Genomic DNA, 22,165 nt, shown 5'->3' with positions numbered 1-22,165 from the left:
CCTGACCCTGCTGTTCATGCTGTGGCTCTGCTTGACCAAGTCCTCCCTGCTGGAACTTCACGCGAAGTTGCCTCTTCCTCCTTTGCCTCCTCTATTGCATTAGGACCCTCACAAAGGCAGCATTGAGCCCTGAATCCATATCTGCTTTTGCCTTCTCTCTGAAAGGAAACATTGAAGACATTAATGATTCAAGGGATAAGAAAGTGAAACTTGGAAGATGGCACATTTGGAGGCTGTAAGGGTCCATAGATTTTCCTGCCCTACATGCATGGTGGCTGATGCCACCTTGTCCCTGAGACACTAGCACACACATCGAGGTGACCAAGATGGCATCGCAGTTGTAACATCTTGAGCCCTACGTGGGATGCTAAAGTTTAAGTGAGATGAGTGACCCAACCTAGCTCTGCGCTCCAATCTCTAATGTGGCAAATTAATGACCAATCAGTTGCTCATGGTCAATGAATGGATGCCCTTTGGCCCGTTAGGGATGTCACACCTGGTGAACACGTGACAGGCCTTCATTGATAGAATACCATATATGATACAGCTGTGCCTCCTTCACTATTGCCTGCATTCCCAAATTCTACATTCCTGAAGAAGAGTCATACGGACTTGAAATGTTAACTGTTTTTCTCTCCACAGATGCTGTCAGACCTGCTGAGTTTTTGCAGCATTTTTTGAGATGCAGTGACTGTGATCTGTAGCCATTGAGTTCTGAGAAGCCCTTTAACAATGCCAATGAAGCTATTGGCTTTAAGTGGCTTTCATTGCAAGGAGGTATTCCTCCTTTCTTTCTAAGCAGACTCCTGCCCAGTCCTGTGGCAACAAGAGTATAGAAGGCGACCCCAGAAAGGCACCCCTTGTGTTCACCCTTTCCTCTCACTGCCATTCCACCGCCTTCCCTCCCTGTTGCTCCCCTAGTGTTTGCCCTTCCCCTGACTGCCATTCCACTGCCTTCCCTCCTCGTTGCCCTCATTGCGTTTGTCAACCCGACCCTCGCCTCACTGTCCACCCCCGGTTGAAGTGTTAGTCTCTGAAAGTGGAGGCCTGCATGAGTACCACAGCACAGTGGTGTTCCTCGGGACAATGAAAGCAAAGAGCAGGAGCAGTCCAACCCTACAGCCGCAACAGAGTGGCGTTCATCGCAACAGGACTGTTGCAGCGCTGTTGTAGGCTCCATATGTTCCACTCCCCTTGAAGCTACCAGCGAACTGAGGTCCAACTTGAGCATGCCGCCCCTTTTTCAAATGGATTTGAAGCCGATGTAATTTCCCGCTGGCGTGACGGAATTTTGGAAGGCGTGGCAAGATTCAAGCCAGCAGCTGTTTTAATGAGCATTCATGACATGCTAATAAATGCAAATGGAATTCACGCCACTCATCGGCAGGATAACTGACCCGCCATGAACACACCGTCGGAAGAATTGCGGCTTGTTTTTATGATGGTGGATTTGCGGCTTTTTGCCTGCTGCTGGATTCTCTCCTCCCACCCGCCACAAAACTCGCAACAGGCGGGATGGGAAAATTCAGGCTATTGTATTTATCCATGGGGGATATATTTCCAGCTTTCTGCACATAGAGGGGATTGCCCTCAGGTGAATCACTGGTAGCCTTGATCCGATGGTAAACACCAGTTAGATGAGTAGGTGGCGACGGTCCTCAAATTCAATGCTGTCCATCTTCAGGTGCCCCACTTGAAGAAAGTTAGCTCACCATGACAATTATTGAAAGTCAACCATTATTGAAGGCCAACCATTCCCTGATAGCCCACCATCAGAGAGTGCTGCTGATCCCTATTTGTGCAGTATGTCATTCATTTGTTGGAAATTTGAATAAGTTGGCGATGAATATGTTGATCCATTTGCTACTACCAAAACAGGATTATCACTGGCACAGATTGTTAGATCAGAAATCGATTGAACGTGGGACTATTTCTCTCACTGCATTTGTCAATAATTAAATTTTCTAAAGTTATGCTTCTTTCTTTTACCAGGGGTCAGTAAAATGAATCCCACACATAAAGAAAATTTCATCTTAATTACATATTAATCTTACATTGTCTCACTGATTACCTCTGACAGTATTTAAAACTGAATGAAATATAATTGTATTTAAAATCTGTGATCATAATTATATTTATTTACTCTAAAGTTTAACCCACATGTCCTGTGCAGAAAGATTCTGAAAATTCACATTACTTATTGTGTTCACATTTGTAGAAATGTCAAAACTGATAATGAGCAGATAAACGAGAAGCAAATTAAGTGACGGGAGGCTCTCTTACCAGCTGACTGTGCAAGATTGTTTGTAATTATTTGCCACCAGCAGGACTTGCAAAATGTCACTGACCTATTGGACACAATAAACTTCAAGTTAACCTTCACCTCTAGGCAGACAAAGATTAATTTTTAAACTTTGAAGCTATTGCTGACTAGTTTCCAAACTAGTGAAGCAGACTGTGGTGTTACAAGTCATAGCTGAGAGTAGCCATGCAGAAGGATTCTGTTGTCTTTTTTCTACATTGAATAAATCAGGTATGTTAAACATATGGCATAGTGGACCTGTTATACTGATGCACATCAATATTGTTGAAGTGCAGTATAGTATTAACAATAATAATGATAAGATTTATTATATTCTTTTGCGACATGCTCCATTTAAGCTTGTTGTTACCATACGTGCAGATCATAATTAGTGTCTTGTAAGTTTTTCAAATGCATTGAAGTATTTCGAAGAAATATAATTACAAAATATTTGAAAATTACTTTCTTGGCAGAAAATATTCATGCCTGTGCTGCATGAAAGCAGAAGTGCACTGATGTGTAAATTGTAGCATTATTGAGGTAAAATTATTACACTATGTTTCTCAATGAATTCATAAAATCACTTTCCTTTTATTTTGGTCAAACAGCTGTTGTTGGTGAAGTAAGAAAATATTTTTGAAATTTAAATATTCCTCTGCTCCTTTTTATTTGTACTGATCCAGTACAGTAAATAAAAAAAAATCTTATTACATCAAAGTGAGCTGTGATTTTAGGAGCTGAGACCTAGGCCTGAATTTTACTCTAGGCGGGCATTCGGCAGGCCCAGGACCGGCGGGAAACGAGCCGCCGCCCACAATCAGCCCCCGAACACGATTTCACGCTGGCTGGCCCACTTAGCGTGAAACACATCTTCCCAATGGTTGGGAAGGGCCGGGCCTCGCAGTCCTCCTGGAGGAGGTGGTTGCCAGGAGGGACACCCTCATCCCCAGAGATGGAAGGCAGGGGCCAGCGCACCTGACAAAAAAAGCTTGGGAGGAGGTGGCAGCCACGACGTTGTGCAACGCACGTCAGTGTGCTTGCACACAAGCAGGGGAGAGACCTCATCCTGAGTGAGACACAGCCAGAGTGAGTGTGGGTATTGGCAATTTGGTGCACAGTGGGAATTCAGTGCAGAGGGAAAGAGATGCTCTTTGCATTTTTTCTTTGCTATCCAACTTCTTAAATCTTCAGAGAGTGGTCTTGCCCTACTGCAGCAGTAGAGGCTACAAGGGAGAGAAATGAATGGTAAATAGTGGGTAAGGTCAGGAAAGTATTTACCACTTTTATCGCTTATAGTATAAGGTCTTTTGTGGTTTATAGTTTGTATATTCTGTAGTAACGAGGATCAGGAAAGAAGGGCCATAGAGTCATTGATTAACAAGGTTTAATTTAAAGGGATAAGTCATGGCAGGAGAACTGAAAGCTGTGGTGTGCTCCTCGTGCTCCATGTGGGAAGCCAGGGACATTTCCAGTGCCCGGGGCCAGCATGTGTGCAGGATGTGTGTCCAGCTGCAGCTCCTGGAAGCTCGGGTTTCAGAGCTGGAACGGCGGCTGGGGACACTGTGGAGCATCTGCGAGTCTGAGATCATCATGAATAGCACGTTTAGAGAGGTGGTCACACCGCAGATGAAGGGACTTGAGGAAGGAAGGGAATGGGTGACCTCCAGGCAGTCCAAGAGAAACAGGCGGGTAGTTCAGGAATCCCCTGGAGGTCCGCTCGCAAATCAGTATTCCATTTTGGAGGCTGATGAGGGTGCTGGTTACTTCAGGGAGCGCAGACAGAGCCAAGCTTCTGGCACAAGCAGCCTGTCTGTACAGGAGGGGAGGAAGAGAGGAAGAGCAATAGTAATAGGGGATTCTATAGTTAGGGGAACAGATAGGCACTACTGTGGCCATCAACGTGACTCCAGGATGGTATGTTGCCTCCCTGGTGCCAGGGTCCGGGATGTCACTGAACGGCTGCAGGGCATCCTGAAGGGGGAGGGTGATAAGGCAGAGGTCATGGTACATGTTGGTACCAATGATATAGGTAGAAAGAGGGATGAGTGGATTTTAGTAAAATAAGGCAGGATCTGGCCAAGGTAGACTGGGAACAGCTCATTGTGGGGAAATCTACAGAAGAGCAGTGGGGGGCGTTCAAAAAGGAAATGGGGAGGGTACAGGCTCCACATGTTCCCTCTAGGGTGATAGGAAGGAGTAACAAGCCCAGAGAACCATGGATGACAAGAGATATTCAGGATACGATGAGAAGGAAAAGAGAGGCTTTTAGCATGTACAAGGGAAGCAAATCAGCAGAGGGTTTAGTGGAGTACAGAAAGTGCAGGGTGGAGCTTAAGAAAGCAATTAGGAGAGCAAAGAGGGGATATGAGAAAGCTCTGGCTGGTAAAAGTAGGAAAAGCCCAAGATATTCAGTATATCAATGGGAAGGAAATAACCAGGGAAAGAGTAGGGCCCATTAGGGACCAAGGGGGCAATCTATGGGTGGAACCAGAGGACATCAGTAGAGTGTTGAACGAATATTTCACATCCATCTTCACCCAAGAGAATGAGGATGAAGATATGGAACTCAGGGAGAGAGACTGCAAGGTTCTTAAACAAATTGATATAGGGAGTGACAAGGTATTGGAGATGTTGGCAGGCTTAAAAGTGGACAAATCTCCAGGTCCAGATGATTTGTGTCCCAGACTGCTGAGGGAGGCAAGGGAGGAGATCGCAGGGGCTCTGATCCAAATTTTTAATTCCTCTCTGGCCACGGGGGAGGTGCCAGAGGACTGGAGAACAGCTAATGTGGTTCCGCTATTTAAGAAGGGTTGTAGAGATAAGCCAGGGAACTACAGGCCAGTGAGTCTCATGTCAGTGGTAGGGAAACTATTGGAGAAAAGTCTGAAGGAGAGAATCTATCTCCACTTGGAGAGGCAAGGTTTGATCAGGGATAGTCAGCATGGCTTTGTCAGAGGGAGGTCATGCCTAACAAATTTGATTGAATTTTCGAGGAGGTGACCAGTGTGTAGATGAGGGTAGTGCAGTTGATGTAGTCTATGTGGATTTCAGCAAAGACTTTGACAAGGTCCCACATGGGAGACTTATAAAGAAGGCAAATGCACATGGGATAGAGGGTAATTTGATAAGGTGGATTCAAAATTGGTTTAGTTGTAGGAGACAGAATATGATGACAGAAGGCTGCTTTAGTGACTGGAAGTCCGTATCCAGTGGCGTATCACAGGGATCTGTGCTGGGTCCCCTATTATTCGTCATTTATATAAACAACATAGATGACTATATGGGGGGTAGGATTAGTAAGTTTGCGGATGACACTAAGATTGACTGGGTGGTTAACAGTGAGGTTGAGTGTCTTGGGCTACAGGAAGATATAGACAGGATGGTCAAATGGGCAGATAAGTGGCAGATTTAACCCTGAAAAGTGTGAGGTGATACACTTTGGAAGGACTAATTTGACAAGGAAGTATTCAATGAATGGCATGGAACTAGGAAGTTCTGAGGAACAAAGGGATCTTGGCGTGTGTGTCCATAGATCTCTGAAGGCAGAGGGGCATGTTAGTGGGGTGGTGAAAAAGGCATATGGAACACTTGCCTTTATCAATCGAGGCATAGATTCCAAAAGTAGGGAGGTCATGTTGGAGTTGTATAGAACCTTGGTGAGGCCACAGCTGGAGTACTTTGTGCAGTTCTGGTCACCACATTATAGGAAGGATGTGATTGCACTGGAGGGGGTGCAGAGTAAATTCACCAGGATGTTGCCTGGGATGAAACATTTAAGTTGTGAAGAGAGGTTGGATAGACTTGGGTTGTTTTCGTTGGAGCAGAGAAGACTGAGGGGCGACCTGATCAAAGTGTACAAGATTATGAGGGGCATGGACAGAGTGGATAGGGAGCAGCTGTTCCCCTTAGTTGAAGGGTCAGTCACGAGGGGACATAAGTTCAAGGTGAGGGGCAGGACGTTTAGGGGGGATGTGAGGAAAAACTTTTTTACCCAGAGGGTGTTGACGGTCTGGAATGCACTGCATGGGAGGGTGGTGGAGGCGGGTTGCCTCACATCCTTTAAAAAGTCCCTGGATGAGCACTTGGCACGTCATAACATTCAAGGCTATGGGCCAAGTGCTGGTAAATGGGATTAGGTGGGTAGTTCAGGTGTTTCTCATGTGTCGGTGCAGACTCGATGTGCCGAAGTGCCTCTTCTGCACTGTGATTCTGTGATTCTGGGTGCAGTGCCACAAAAGATTTAATGACCTGCTGCGCTCAGCAAGGGTGTGTAACCTGTCAGCACTGATCAGTGTGGTGAAGTGTTAAGATCTGGCCATCCCCCCCATGAAGCTAAGGGGTGTTCAGAGTCTGAGTGCCAACAGTCAATGATACCGGAGCTGGCCAAGGGTGTGAGCCCTGGCTGCTTGGATTGAGTGCCTTGTGGCTCGAGGGCCATGACTCAGATGTGCCCTGCAACGTGTTCCTCAGGCAGGGTTGTCCAGGCTGCAATGGCGCTGCAGGTAGGGAGTGGACTTATCAATGCTACTCTCCCCTTTCAGGAGAAGATGAGCCATTATAACATTGAGAGGTTGCAGACAGGCAGAGGCCCCCCAAACCTCTTAATCCTTACAAGATTTGAGCAGGACGCCTTGGAGCTGGAGAGTTGCTACGCACCTTAGTCAACTGGCTGCAGAGAGGCTGGGGTGTCAGCCGAAGGTGGGAGTGCATACACAGAGGTGAGAGTTTGGATTGTGCAAACATTCTCATGTAGTTTTTTCATTGATGGGAGCCTCAAAACTGGAGTCCCCATTGATCATTGAAAGGCAGTGGCACCAGGATGCAGATCTCCATTGTCTCTGCAGGGTTCCTGGCATGCACAGTGGCAATGGGATGACTTAAACTGATGGCATGTTGTTCTCCCTTAGAATCGCCAGCAAACACTTATTCGCAGGACCCCAAAGAGCCACCCCTGACGTCAGAGGACCACCGGGTTTCAGCTGCACCTGCGTCACACCCGCGCTCTGAACCAGACACCAGCGCAGATACCAGGGTATGCGTGCCATGGTCTGTGTTGTGGAGGAGTCCACATGAATCATAAGCACTGTGTTGACCCTCATGGCCAAGTACACTGCCACCTCCATTAAGGGAGTGGCAACTCTCATGGAGAAGCAGCACCAGGAACAGTATCAGGGGTTCCTGGGGTTGTGCTTGGACCTGCAAGCCCTCACTTAGGCACTGACCTCAGGTGGTGAGTGCCCATGGGGGAGATGGATGATGCACCCAGTATCCCAGCTAGGTGCCCATCCATCAATGGTGAGCAGGGAGGTCCAAAGAGACCTGGCGTTGGTGCATGAGCTGCTTGTTGTCTCTACTCGCTTCTCTCAGGGCGCTCTAGATGATGCAGCAGCTTCTCCGCCTCCCTGCCAGTGACCGTGATATCTGATGAGGCTGCGATGACTGGGGAGGTGCCAGCCATGGCACCGGCCGCCCTATCCCAGGCGGGGCCAGCACAGGCTTCACTGGCCAGAGGACGACTGCCAAGGTCATCAAGGCCAACAAGACACCAGAGTCAGCAGGCTGTCTCCAATGCCACTGACAGCGAGGGGGGTGCACAAAGATGTAGCACTCGTAAATATAAGTTTAAGGCAACATGAACACAAGAGGGACTGGTGACGGGTGATCTTCTGTTCTGTAATGTTTGTTTATGTTTAATGGTCTGGGAATGTTAATTTATTTGGATTGTGAAAATGACATAAATTTTGTTTTTGTCATAATGGCCTGAGTATGCTTCACCTTTTTATTTTTTGGAGCACGGTATGCCAGTATGTAATGCTGGACGTGAGTGGTTCTAAACTTTATTGCACAGGCACTGAGTGGACTTTGGGTTTAAATGAAAGGGTTATTTCAGATAGCTGGAATGGAGGGGCAGCCCTGGCATGAGGTGGAAGCAGACCTTTGGCAGCCTAGCTGAAGGAGCATTGGATCAAGGTGTTCCTGGTGTCCTTGCCTCCATTAAGGATACAGAGGTCTGCCTCAACACCCCCAGCATTCTCCTCGCCATGCTCCTCTTCTGACTCACTGGATTCAGCCTCTGTGGCCTGTGGAGGTGCCTCAAGATCCTCTTCCTCCAGCGGGTCCCCCCTTGCGGGTGCCAGATTGTGGAGAGCGCAGCATATATCAACTTCAGTGATACCCGCTCTGGGGGGGTATTGCAGTGTGCCCCCTGAACAGGCATCGGAAGCACATCTTCAGAAGTCCTATAGTCCTCTCTATAACCCCCTTTTGGAGGCATGACTCCTATTATAATGCTGCTCTGCCTCTGTTCTTGGGTGGCGGAGAGGTGTCATAAGCCACCTTTTCAAAGGTTAGCCCTTATCACCCAGCAGCCATCCATCCAGTCTGGCTGGAGCACTGAATGGCCTCAGTACCTGGGAGTATCTCAGGATATAAGCGTCATGGGAGCTGCCAGGGTACCTTGCACAGACTTACAGAATCTGCATCCTGTGGTCACAAACTATCTGGACATTCATGGAATGAAACCCTTCCTGTTGACAAAGGCACCCAGCTACCCGCTGGCACCTTGATGGCCACATGTGCGCAGTCGATTGCACCCTGGATGCGGGGGAACCCAGCAATCACTGTGAACCTTCTGGCTCGCTCAGCCTGGCTGGCCTCATCCAAATGGAAATGAATAAATGTCATTAGCCACCTGAACAGAGCATCAGCCACCAGCTTGACACAACTGTGAACAGCTGATTGGGACACTCCACAAAGATCCCCCACTGACCCCAGGAAAGAGCCAGAGGCATAGAAGTTGAGGGCCACTGTGTCCTTCAGAACCACTGGCAAGGGGTTTCCACCCACACAGTTGGAGTTGATTGGGCTCAGGCCCAATCATCTGATAAGTGGAGGTCACGGTCTCCCTGGATAGGTGGAGCCTCCTTTGGCATTGCACCTCGAACATACTGAGGTAGCTGCATTGCCACCTGTAAACCCTGGCATCAGGATAGTGGTGTCTTCTGCGACCCCTTCTGCCATGGACTACCTGCACCCCTTGTGCCTAGGCCTCTTCTTCCACAGCTCATTTCCCTGGAAGCTGCATTGGGACACCTGGCCTCCTCTCCCTTCTGCCCCTCTCTTCTTCCTCAGGAGAGGTGTCTCCAGCAGAGACCCCAATCCCTGTTACCAGTGTCACAAAAGACTGCCTGATACCTGGAAGGGTCCACTCGGTCAAACTCCTCCGGGGGCCTTGGAGACACAAATGAGTCCTGAAATGAAGCCTATAAATGCTAAGAATGAAACTCAGAACAGAGATGAAGCTGTCAAGTTCAAATAAGCAACCAGCAGCAAACTATCTCCTAAACTCCTCATTACGCACACTGGCAATGCTGCGGATCCTTTTTATCTGGCCCTTGGCTGAGGTATTGCAAAATGTGGGCTGCCTACCTGCACTTTTTGCCTGTGCAATGAGTGTGAAATCACACGGGCAACGTAAAATCTGGTTCAGTTGGGTTTTTAATGGCCTTAAGTGGTCTTTTAATTTATTGCGGGCACGGCTCCAACACCCGCGTGCACCCGCTGACCTGAAGATTGCGCGCGTGTGGGATGACGTCGGGACGCTCGCCCGGCGTCTTCTCATGCTACTTTACACCCGATCGGGTCAGACATGTGCCCGCCCACGAGGTGTAAAATTCTGCCCCTAATTTTGATATCTCTGAACTGTGACTAAAAAGTTTGGAATCTCAGGGTTATTCACAAATGAAACAAAAACATAAACAATTACATAAATTATAAATGTTTTATTTTCCTTTCCCATCCTAAAAAGTCTGGTATGTTGCATTAAATTGGTCATTATTTGAAGATTCCTAACTCACACAGCCAAGGATTGTGACATCTATTGGGTTGATGGTTTGACCTAACTCCTTGCAACAGTGCTTCATTTTCTTATAATGATTTAAGAGGCTAAAATTTCCAACTGGCTATATTTTATGCCAATTGATAAATCCAGGCAAGAATGTCTAAAAGACTTGTTCTTGAGTGGAAGATGGAAAATTACACTTTTAAAGGAAAATATTCACCTGTGGCATTTTTAAGTCACATCAACCAAGTTGACATCTCTCAGTTGTCCCTCAATATCAGCCCATATCTTTAAGGAGAAGGTGGTGATTGGGGTTGGGAGGACTTGATGGTGATGGCGGTGGCAGTGGCCATACTAATCTGCAGGGCCACTACACATCATTCATAGAATATCAGAAACACACAATACCTGGATCACAGAGATCTGAACAGGAACTGCAAATTGGTCATAGAGTTTGGAGAGCAACCCACCTCCCTGCACATGGTGGCTCCACATTCTCTATTCCTAGACTCTCCCTCGTGTATCTAGTCTTCATATCACTCCACCCCCTCCCTTAAAGAGCAGATAGGTCCCACATTCCAGTATTCTACAAACACATTGTTCGAATGGTAAATTTCCAATTTCACTCCCTGGACAGTAATCTGGTCAGATTAATTTAAAAGCAAAATACTGCGAATGCTGGAAATCAGAAATAAAAACAGAAAATGCTGGAAAAACTCAGCAGGTCTGACAGCATCTTGGAGAGAGAAATAGATTTAATGTTTCCAGTCCTTATGACTGTTCTTCAGCCTCGGTCAGGTTAATTGTCCTTTGATTATAGAACCTGGTATATTTTGATTACATTGAGTTAAATAAACACCAAAACTTCCTCTTGGGCCCTATCTAAATATTGAAGGAGTACCATGGTGTACTTGACAGTGCAAAATTGGGCATAGGTCAATATGAGAGAGGAGGTCCAGTCACTTCTGGGACCTTAAAGGCAGAAGCAATATTAAAAGTGCAGATCCAGTAAAACTCCCCACATAGAGACCTCAAATCATGTGAACTTCTGCACCTATGAGAGCAGGAACATTATCATTTCAGCTGTTGACAAATAATCTAAAGTTTTGAAATCCATTTTTGTTAGCCTTAGGTTTAAATTTGCATGTGTCTGCATATGTACATTTATTTTCATATACCTTTCCCTAACAATGTGTGACAAAATGCAAAAAGTGGATGGCAATAGCAGCCCAAGCTGGAGTCAGGGCATCTCTGCAGTTAGCCTCGGAAAGAGAAGTGAAGGGGAATACCATTATATCAAGGGTCAAACACAGGACTCATGCACTGTTTCAATAAAGCTCTGTTTGTAAAGTATTATTATGGTATCAGCGGGGCCCGGGAGAATGGGGTAGAGATAGTGCCAAACACTGGGGCCCAGGGGCAGGGGGCTGCATGGGCTTGGGCGTTTTAAACAAAGTTGCTCATCATCTAGCCTGAGCAGCCAGAGCTGCAAACCTGAAAGACCGGCTTAAAATAAAATTGGAACCTTCAGCCTGACAGTTCCAATCTTTTTTTAAGCTGGTCTTCAGGTCAGTTTCAACTGATCATTGCTGCATTGCTGCTTCTGATCTTCGGGCTACTTCGTGTTTTCAATTTATTCTGAAAAGCTCGCCAGAAAACTGCAAAGCTGCCTGAAGGTCTGAAGCAGCAGTTCCTATTCACAGCTATTGTCATGTGAGTGCTCTCAGTTTGAATATCTGCTTGAAAAATAGTAAGTCAAACCCCTGTAATTATTTCAGAGTCAATTGGATGCTTTTGGGGGTGTCGTGGTGGGGAGGTGAGGGGGTGTGGGGTGAGGGGTTTTGCCTTGGGGGGTGAGGTGATGAGTTGGGTAGAGTGAAGGGGGTGAGGTAGGGAGGTGAGAGGGGTCACTTTTAAGGTTTATTGTCAAAAAATTAAATACTGTATGTTTGTCAAGATTCTCCCGAATTTCAACCACCATATAAATAGCAGTCTAAATTTTCATTATGCCCTAAAATAGGTAGGCACAATTGTGTTGTTGTACCAGAGACTTGAGAATCTTGGGCATCATCAAAATAAATGTAAGAAACCAAAAACTGGGAGTGATGAAAAACAGGGTGTTGTCTCACTATCAGCTGTTTCATTATTCTTGCGAAGTCTGGGGATGAAATCCCTATTAATGACCAGGAAATTGCTTAAAGAAAGATTTTACAAATCTCTGCTCCATCCTCGGTTCACCCCAGATAGGATGTAAAATCACAGTGTACAACACAATTTGTATGACAGGTTCTAGGGGAAGGGGAAATGATTCAGTTCCTGAGTTAAGGCAGTACTGAATTTTTGTACCATGTATCATTCTTTGAAAAATTCAAATCAACAATTCAATCTACATTTTCCTGAGCTGCTAGTAGATGTCTGATTGACAAACCCTAGAGACAGTGTTGTTAATATAAAAGGGGTAGATGCCATTTATAGTATATTGGGGGTTGGTGCCAGAGAGGTTAAAATGGCAAAGTTGTATTAACCACAGAGTTGAATTGTTTTATACATATAGTGATTTCCAGCCACTGTCCTAACATCAGTTGATTGCTCTGTGATTAATTATCCTTAGGGAACCTTGGAGAATCAGTATTGGGCTTCCAATTTCACCATTGCTACATTCACTCTGCCTATTGCATTCTGATATCATGAAAGAAAGACAAAACCTACATATATACAGCACCTTTCACGATGTCCCAAATTGCTTTACAGTTAATTCAGTACTTTTGAGTTGTAACCATTGGTATTATGTAGGCAATGTTATCAAAGGTACAGCAGAATCGAAGAGCTGAATGGCTTACTCCAGCTTCCAATATGTAGGTTTGTATGTTATTCTGGATGGGTGAGATAAGCAGGGCTAGATGGCCTTTGTCATGCATAATTATCTTGTGAACAGAGGATGGAATCATGGATGGAGTTCTGTTTATTTTGATGATATTGGAAGTTTACTGTGGGCAGGCTTTGGGGGCGGGGGGGGGGGCGGAATTGCCAGGACTGGAGTGCGTAATGGGCTCATAGTGAATCGGCAACCTGTTTTACACTGCACATGATTCTCAATAGATTTTTTCCATCGACTTCAATCTTGTCCTTTTGTCTACTTCTCTATTATCCCACTCTATCATGGTGCTTTTATGAGTTTTTTTTTAGGTATTGCAATATCGTGATAAAGTAGATATTAAAAATATATTATAGTGAGAAGCAGCAATCAACAGTGTTCAGACTTGCTGATCAAGAAAACACAGATATAATTGTGAACCAACCTTTGTTCCCTGGCCTCTTAAAAGTTGTGCTGCACGGAGATATCTGAGGGTTCCAATGCTTCTCACTGACAGTGACAACCTACGTTGCTCAATCACTCCACTTTGTTGCCTAGGAGTCATTTGATATTGCTACCCTGTGAGATTACCATAAAGATAGAATCCAATTACACCCCTTGTATGAAATAATTATATTGAATGTTATCATACGCCCAAGCATGAGAAAGTCTTCTACTTCTTCTACAGAATGGAGAAGATCTTCTGCAGTTTATCTGGGTTGCAAGTATTCAATCTTTCCCCCAAATATGAATTTTCTGTCACTGTGTCTATATGGTGCAATATGCAGAAAATGTTAATGAGTCACCGAAATCAGCGTTATCATCTACACAGTGTTATAAATAACTCATTGGATATTTTCCCGTCAAATTAACAATATTGCACAATGCTGTTAAAGTAAAATTTGTATTCTCTGGGTTGTTGAATCATCAGTGCGATCACCTATAGGGCACACACAAGCTAACACTGCATTATATCTTTGCTACCCTTAATGTATATGCTGCATTATATATAGATTGGGCAATATTTGTAACCAATGCCAAATAGTAAACTTTTCTGTAATTGTTTGGTGAGTTGATTGGTGAATCTTAAAAGGGGAAAAAACATCATGCATGATAGAGGGTGGTGAGGGGAGGTTAAAGGGGGGATGGTTTGCAATAAGGGGCACAAAAACAGGAGAAACACCAGGGCCCATGATTTCTCTCCCTGACCCTGGATATCAGTGCATTTTGAATGTGAAGGAACCACACCAGTTGTATAGCTGGAAAGGAGAGGATTTTACTCTGTGGTAGGATATAGCTGTTAGTGGCTCTGGGGAAGAGCACAATTTTCTAATGCAAAAAGTCCAAAAAGGTCTTTAATGGCTACACTACCATATCACTACGTCCAGAAGTATCTATATAGTGGCTCAGTAAGCAGTAGCACTATGTCAATATGGGGGATACAATCTGTCCCTGATTCTCACTTACAGCTATCAGGGGAAATCTATCTGCAGACTCATTTGACATTCGTTGCTATGTAAATTACAAAATTACATTGCTGCTCCCTCTTCAGGCATAGTCAAATGCAAACAAGGTGTTGGGGCAATGCTATTCAGATCCAGAATTGGGTAAGGGATTAGTGCCTCATCTTTCTCTGAATTAATTCAAGCAGTATTTGGGAGCAAGGTACAGGAGGAACATCTATCCTTTCTCTTATGGCACACAATGAGCAACTCCATGGAATATCTTAATAGATTATTAACGTGATACATACCAGGAGTTTGGTGTGCTCTCTGGCCTCTTAATCCCCTTCCAAGAAGCCCTGTCTATTTAGCCATTTTATTAATTTTATTATAGCCTTTTAGTATTTTCTTTCATGTTTACATTTGATGCCCTATGGTAAAGTATGAGTTCTACGTTTAAACATATGGTCAGCAGGGGCTGAGATAGACCCATGGAAATCACTTCCAACAGTACATTCTCTTTCTCATATGGGACATGTAATACTATTATTTCACTTTGCTGGAGGGTCCAATATATGCCATTGGACTTCAATTTGTGTATTATAAATGATCTCTTGGCTGAAACAGGCAAGTTTCCCAGCCATCCATCTCCAGACTCTAGCTAAGATTGTAACAGCTGGAGAACCAGCATAAATGGAAAAATAAGTGATATGATGCCATTTTGAAACTGTTCCAGGCAGAGGGAGTTAAAATAAGCCCAGCTATATCTGTAACAAAATGCCATTCTCATGACCTCTTTTTTCATATTTGCGGGTGGTGTTCCCCCACACAACAAATTCTTAACAATTGTCTTTTACAGTAGCTACCATTCAGTCCAAAAACTGGGCTTTTCTTATTTCTGTATTATTCTGTAATTCTTAATGTCAATAAAGTTTATCTTGGTTAAATGGCTAGTTAGCTGTTTGTCATGACTGGTTGCTTTTTCTTTCATCCTCAGTGACAAAATCATGTTCTCAAAAATGACATATAAAATCATTCATTTCTGTGATTTGGTTAGTGAGTCATAAATTATCAAAATATGCAAATTTCTCTCATCCTTATACTGAAAGGGAAATTAGAGCTCCTTCAGAATTAGGCTATAACTGTTAATTTTAGTTATACTTTGTTTGTTATCAGCTGTTTCATAGCTAAGATGTTCCTTGTGTCTGCACTTACAGGTTCTCTGATTGCTTTCAGTCAATCAACAGTTCAGTAGCCCGTGAAAGCAAAAATCTCGAAAATGTCAAACTCTGTTGTTCTGCGTCACTTTCGAGCACATGGTGAAGACAACTATGCATTTGAATCTGAATACCTAGGTAACAAGAACTTGTAGCAGTAGCTTCTTTGTTTCTGTAAAAACTGTGATTGCACAGCAACTCTTAGAAAAATTATATTCTGTTCTTCTAAAACTTGTCTGGGGATCATTAAGTATTAGACCAATAATTTATTTTGTTTTTTTCTAAAATTCCTATTTAATTTTGGAGTGGAATTCCTTTGATCATAAGATCATAAGAAATAGGAGCAGGAGTAGGCTATTCAGCCCATCAAGCTTGATCCGTCATTCGATAAGATCATGGCTAACCTAATTGTGGCCTTAACTCCACTTTCCTGTCTGTCGCCCATAACGCTTAACTCCTTTGTCTTTCAAAAATCTGTCTGACTCAGCTTTGAATATATTCAATGACACAGCCTCCACTGCTTTCTGTGGAAGAGAATTCCAAAGGCTAACAACCCTCTGAGAGAAGAAATTCCTCCTCATCTCTGTTTTAAATAGAAATTGGATTATTATTTCATTATTCTGAAACTGTGCCCCCTAGTCCTAGATTCCCCCACAAGAGGAAACATCCTCCCATCATCTATCCTGTCAAGCCCCCTCAGAATCTTATATGTTTCAATAAGATCACCATTCATTCTTCTAAACCCCAATGACCTGGGTTTGAATCCCACAATGGCAGGTGGTGAAACTTGAATTCAATAAAAATCTGGAATTAAAAATCAAATGATGACCATGAAAGCATTGCCGATTATTTTAAAAACACATCCGTTTCACTAATGCCCTTTAGGGAAAGAAATCTGCCGTCCTTATCTGGTCTGGCCTACATGTGACTTCAGACCCACAGCAATGTGGTTAACCCTTAAAAATGCCCTCTGAATGAGGGCAGTTAGGGATGGGCAATAAATGCTGGCCTAGCCAGCGATGCCCACATCCCATGGATGAATTTTTTAAAAAAGTATAGGCCCATCCTGCTCAAACTTCCCTCAGAAGACAACCCCTTCATCCCAGGAATCAGCCTGGTGAACCTTCTCTGAACTGGTTCCAATGCAAATATATCCCTCCTTAAGTAAAGAAACCAAAATTGTACACAGTACTCCAGGTGTGGTCTCACCAGTGCTCTGTCCAGCTGCAGCAAGACTTTGCTACTTTTATACTCTATGGCTGGGAATTTTTGACTCTGCTGCGGCGGGACTTGCCGCGGGGGATGTGGCGGGCCAGCCAAAAGTCCATTGACTTGATCCCAATGGTGAATGGGGCCGGAAAATCCCAACTTATACCCTTTGCAATAAAGGCCAACATTCCATTTGCCTTCCCAATTACTTGTTGTACTTGCACACTAACATTTTGTGATTCATGTACAGGGATACTAGAATCCCATTGTACTGCATCATTCCGCAGTCTCTCTCTCTCTATTTAAATAATATTCTGCTAATTCTATTATTCCTGTCAAAGTGGACAATCTCACATTTTCCCACATTATACTCCATCTGCCAGCTTTTTTTTTTGCCTACTCACTTAACCTATCTATATCTCTTCGCAAACTCTTTGCATCCTCCTCACAACTTGCTTTCCTACCTACCTTTGTATCAGTAGCAATTTTGGCTACAATACAGTCTGTCCCTTCATCCAAGTCATTAATATAGCTCATAAATAGTTGAAGCACCAGCTCTGATCCCTGCAATACTCCACTGGTTACAGTTTGCCAAATTGAAAACTGCCCATTTATCTCAGCCCTCTCATATTGAGCTCTTAACTTGTATAGTAACTTCTTATATGGCAACTTATCGAATGCCTTTTGAAAATCCAAATACTCTACTTCTACTGGTTCCCTTTTATCCACTCTGCTTGTTACATCCTCAAAGAACTTTAATAACTTTGTCAAACACAATTTCCCTTCCACAAACCATGTTGACTCTGTCTGATTGTATTATGGTTTTCTAAATGCCCTACCACTTCCTCCTTAAAAATGGATTCCAGCATTTTCCCAATGATATATGTTAGACTAACTGGTCTATAATTTCTTGCTTTCTCTTTCCCTTCTCTCTTGAATAGTGGTGCCATATTTGTGGTTTTTCTATCTGCTAGGACCTTTACAGAATCTAAGGAATTTTGGAAGATTACAACCACTTTTTCCACAGCCACTTCTTTTAGGACAGTAAGATGCAGGCCATCAGGTCTAAGGTGCTTCTCAGCCTTTAGTGCCATTAGTTTTCCTAGTACTTTTTCTCTATTGATTGTGATTCTTTTAAGTTCCTCCCTCTTGATTTTCTACTATTCTTGGAATGCTTTCTGTATCATTTACTGTGAAGACAGATACAAAATACTCTGCCATTTCTGTGTTTCCCATTATTAATTCCCCAGTCCCACCCTCTAAGGGACCAATGCTTACTTCAGCTACTTTTTTCCTTTTTATATGCTTATAGAAGCTTTTGCCGTCTGTTTTTATTTTTCTTGTTGGTTTCCTCTCATTTCCTCCCTCTATTATTTTTTAGTCATCCTTTGCTGACTTACAATTTTTTCCCAAACTCCTGTGCTACCATGAATCTTTGCAGAATTGTACATTTTTCTTTCAATTTGATACCATCCTTAACTTCCATCATTAGCTACACATCCTTTTCATACCATCTTCCTTTCCCAATGGAGTATATTTTTGCTGGGAGTTATGAAATACCTCTTTAAATATCTGCCACTGTTTCTCTACCATCTTCCCTTTAAACCTACTTTCCCATTCCACTTTAGCCAACTCTGTCTTCGCACCCTTATAATTGATTTTTTTAAAAATTATGACAGTGGTTTCAGACCCAAATTCCTCACCCTCAAACTAAATTTAAATTCTATCTTGTTATGATCACTGTTACCTAGAGGGTGTCAACATATAAGTAATCGCACTAAATGACAATCACCTTGTTAAAGACAATTGCTAGTCAAACAGTTGATGGACATTGATTATTCCATCTAAACAGAATAAAAAGAGACAGCTGGAACATGTTGTGTAGAAGCTAGTTGGAAGTCAATAGCACTGAGGAGCTGTCTTGAAAAGAAACCAGCTTGAACTAAAAGAAATGCCTGAATTAATTCTTCCACTATAACCTCTTATTGTGAGTAACATGATAGCAGAGGATGAACTATAAGTTTTGGTGATTGATTGCTGTATATGAAGCTTTTTGCTACAATCCTCTGAGGGAAAAGAAGTGTACTGTTGATGATGATTTAAGTTATGGAATGGTGGAAAGACAGTGCAAAATTGCAAGCTTTGACTATCCACCAATTTTTTGAATCTGAAGCATATCAGCAATGGAAGGCTGAAGTTGTGATGTGGACCTGGGTTATTTCCATACCCTGAAAGAAACAAGGCATAGTATTAGCTTAATCATTACCAGCCAAAAGTAATATAATGAGTAAGGCATTTTCAGAGTGGAAAGTGGATGATTTGGATCATGAAGAGGAATTTGACCCTTAATTACAATCCTTAATTAAGTTTTACAAAATGAATGAGTTACTGGAAGTGTATGAAGCTTGGGCAATCTGGCAGATTTAGGTAATTGGATGATCAGTCTGTGGAAAAACATATAATGGATTTTGCCAAATGGCACAGGAGACTACAGAGATTTGAACTTGTGATTCCAGAGTTGCTATTGGTGTTTAAATTACTGACTGTGCTCACATTTCTCATGTTGATAGTCTTTTAGTACCAACAGGTGTTCAATTCTGGGGGAAATAATCTCTGCTAGATCAAATGGCTGCCTTAAAAATATTTCTGGGGTAATTGTCATTCCTAGCCACTTTCTTATCAAATATGAACAACTATGCTGTGAAACAATGGTGGCTGAATTTTGAGGTCAACCAAATATTAGATGAAGATTCCAATACAATGACAGGGTTAATGACAAGAGGTCTGAAAATGGTCATAACCCCCAGCCAATTTCTGAGTCGGGACAAAAAGCGCACCTGGGACGTTGACCATAGGTGTTTAAACCAAAAAAATGCACAGGGGATGGTTAATTGGTGTTTTCGGTGTATCATTACATGATGAACTGCCCACAGTAAAGGAATTATGTTTTTGAAGTGACCCACGAGATGGATTCATCTGAGACTGATAATGATGATGATGACTGCCATGATGGAATTGTATTGGTCACTGAAAGTTTGAATCTGGTGATGAATATCTCCTTGGTAAATTCCTTCAACTTTGCAGTTCTGGACATTGTTTGCACTTCTACAATGTGTGGGATGGATTGATTTAACTGCTATTTGGAGTCTCTCGATGAGGCAAACTGGTGGAAGGTCAAGGAGTATGAAAGCTTTACCTGCTTTAGGTTCAGAGATGATAATACATTAACATCCTCCAAACGGGTGATCCTCCCTTGTAAAATAGCAGGGATCAGTCTGTTTATCAGCACTGATGTGGTTTCTAGCGAGATACCGCTATTGTTAAGTCGATCTGTGATGAAGAAGGCTCAGATGATGCTAGACATGAAGAATGATAGAGCAGTTGTGTTCAGAAAAAATGTGGATCTACATTTGACTTGGTCAGGCCATTACTGCTTGCCACTAAGGAAGCCAGAGATTTCTCATCAAAAAGCTCATGGGGCAGGATTTTGAGGTTGTGAGATGGGCACATGCCTGCCCGTAGGACATAAAACTCTGCCCATGAAGTTTTGTTAACTGCTGGGAATAAGAATTTGGTGGTCAAAAAAGATCATTTGGAAGATAGATAGACAGTTTGCACATCCGGTGCCACGGAAACTGAAGACTCTGCTTCGAGATGCAGGAGTGGTTGATAAAAGGATAGGATGAGCTTATTGAACGAGTCACTGCTCAGTGTGAAATTTGTCTTAAATATCGCAAGACACCACTGCATCCTGTTGTGAGCTTGCCACTAGCAGGGAACTTAACAACACAGTGGCAATGGACTTAAAAGTTTGTGACAAGTATAGGGGTTTTTTTTAACTACACGTCATGGATATGGCAACCAGATTTAGCCTATCCACTGTTTTACATAGTAAAGTCAAAATGACCATTGTCAATAAGGTCATGGAGAAATGGGTAGGAACAGGATTAGGAACACCAATGAGGTTCCTGACAGATAATGGTGGGGAATACACCAATGAGGAATTTTGAGATATGTGCAAAAATTTAAAAGGAATAGTTATGCACACTGCAGCTGCGAGCCTATTTAGTAATGGCCTTTATGAAAGAAACCATGTAGTAATAGGTGACATGTTACATAAAATATAAGCTGATCAATCAGATTGCAAACAGTGCTGGTGCTAGCATAGGTGGTGCACACAAAGAACTCTTTGCAAATGATTGGAAGGGTACAGTCCATGCCAGTTGGTGTACGGAAGAAATTCAAAGCTGCCTTTGGTGTTATCAGATGCTCCCCTTGCTCTGCTCCACTTCTTATCTGAGTGCTTTGCATGCTGGCAGAAAAACTTTCACTAAAGCTGAGGTTTAGAAGAAAATTCGGCAAGCCCTACGGCACCACATAAGACCATCAAGAATACATTTTAGACAAGCAGGCATAGTATATTACAAAAGGGAAGGCCAGAAAGAGTGGAAAGGACCTGGCAACGTAATAGGGAGTGATGGCGGAATGGCAATCAAACTGTTAGAGTACATTCCGCATAGTTACGACACACACACACACACACACACACACACACACACACACACACACACACACACACACACACACACACACACACACACACACACACACACACAAACACGTTATGAGGAGCAGACTATGGTAGATACTTTGTTCATCATCAGTCAGCCCTGTAACAGACGTACAGGATAACACAATTTGTCCAAAAGGGAAACTGCCCAAAGTAAGAACAAAGTTAACATACATGCTAAAAGGGACCAGTGTGTGGAGGAATGCCACCATCATAGAGAGAGCAGGAAAGGCCACTGGTAAATACAAACATTGGCTAGCTGTGCAGGATGAAGGACAGGAGATAAGACCTATGGATTGGCAAACCGAGGCAAAGATGTGGAAGCCCAAAAAGTGCAGTATAAGTTCTGACAGTGGACCAGAAAGTGGTCGTGACCCCAGAAGAAAATCACAGACTTGTGAATGGGATTATGCTCGCATGGGAGAAAGATCACATAGTAGTAGTCCAGAAAGAGGAATGTGAGTAGAGGCTGTAGCTTAATGAGAACAAGGACCAGAGAGCAAGATAGGAATCTCAATAAAAGTAGAAGACCTTATGACCGAGAGATTTTGGTAGCTGCTAATAAATTGGAAAATAAGTTGATAAAAGAAGCCAAACAGTTGGAAAGTTTGAATTTGGAGTATATACTGAAATACCTGACAGGACAGTCAGCTTTATCTCACAGATGGATCTGTACATAATAGGTACTCCCAGATGACACGTATAAGGCTAAAGTGAGATTAGTAGCCCGA

The 22,165-nt window shown here is 43.4% G+C and overlaps 1 protein-coding gene across 1 annotated transcript in view; it reads left to right on the top strand.

Annotated features, from left to right (window-relative positions):
- Positions 1-2,415: 2,415 nt before the first annotated feature.
- The window catches only part of LOC144686726 (bile salt export pump-like), a 139,441-nt gene continuing 119,691 nt past the window's right edge, over positions 2,416-22,165 (top strand). The window contains exons 1-2 of the mRNA XM_078552328.1: positions 2,416-2,533; positions 15,656-15,793. Coding sequence (XP_078408454.1) covers positions 15,718-15,793 — 76 coding nt within the window. The 5' untranslated portion in view covers positions 2,416-2,533; positions 15,656-15,717. The remainder of the gene's footprint in view (positions 2,534-15,655; positions 15,794-22,165) is intronic.

This window comes from Cetorhinus maximus, chromosome 11, assembly GCF_964194155.1.
Source record: "Cetorhinus maximus chromosome 11, sCetMax3.hap1.1, whole genome shotgun sequence".
NCBI lineage: Eukaryota > Metazoa > Chordata > Chondrichthyes > Lamniformes > Cetorhinidae > Cetorhinus > Cetorhinus maximus.
Note: the sequence above shows the minus strand (reverse complement) of the source record. Positions and strands in the feature narration are given on the sequence as shown.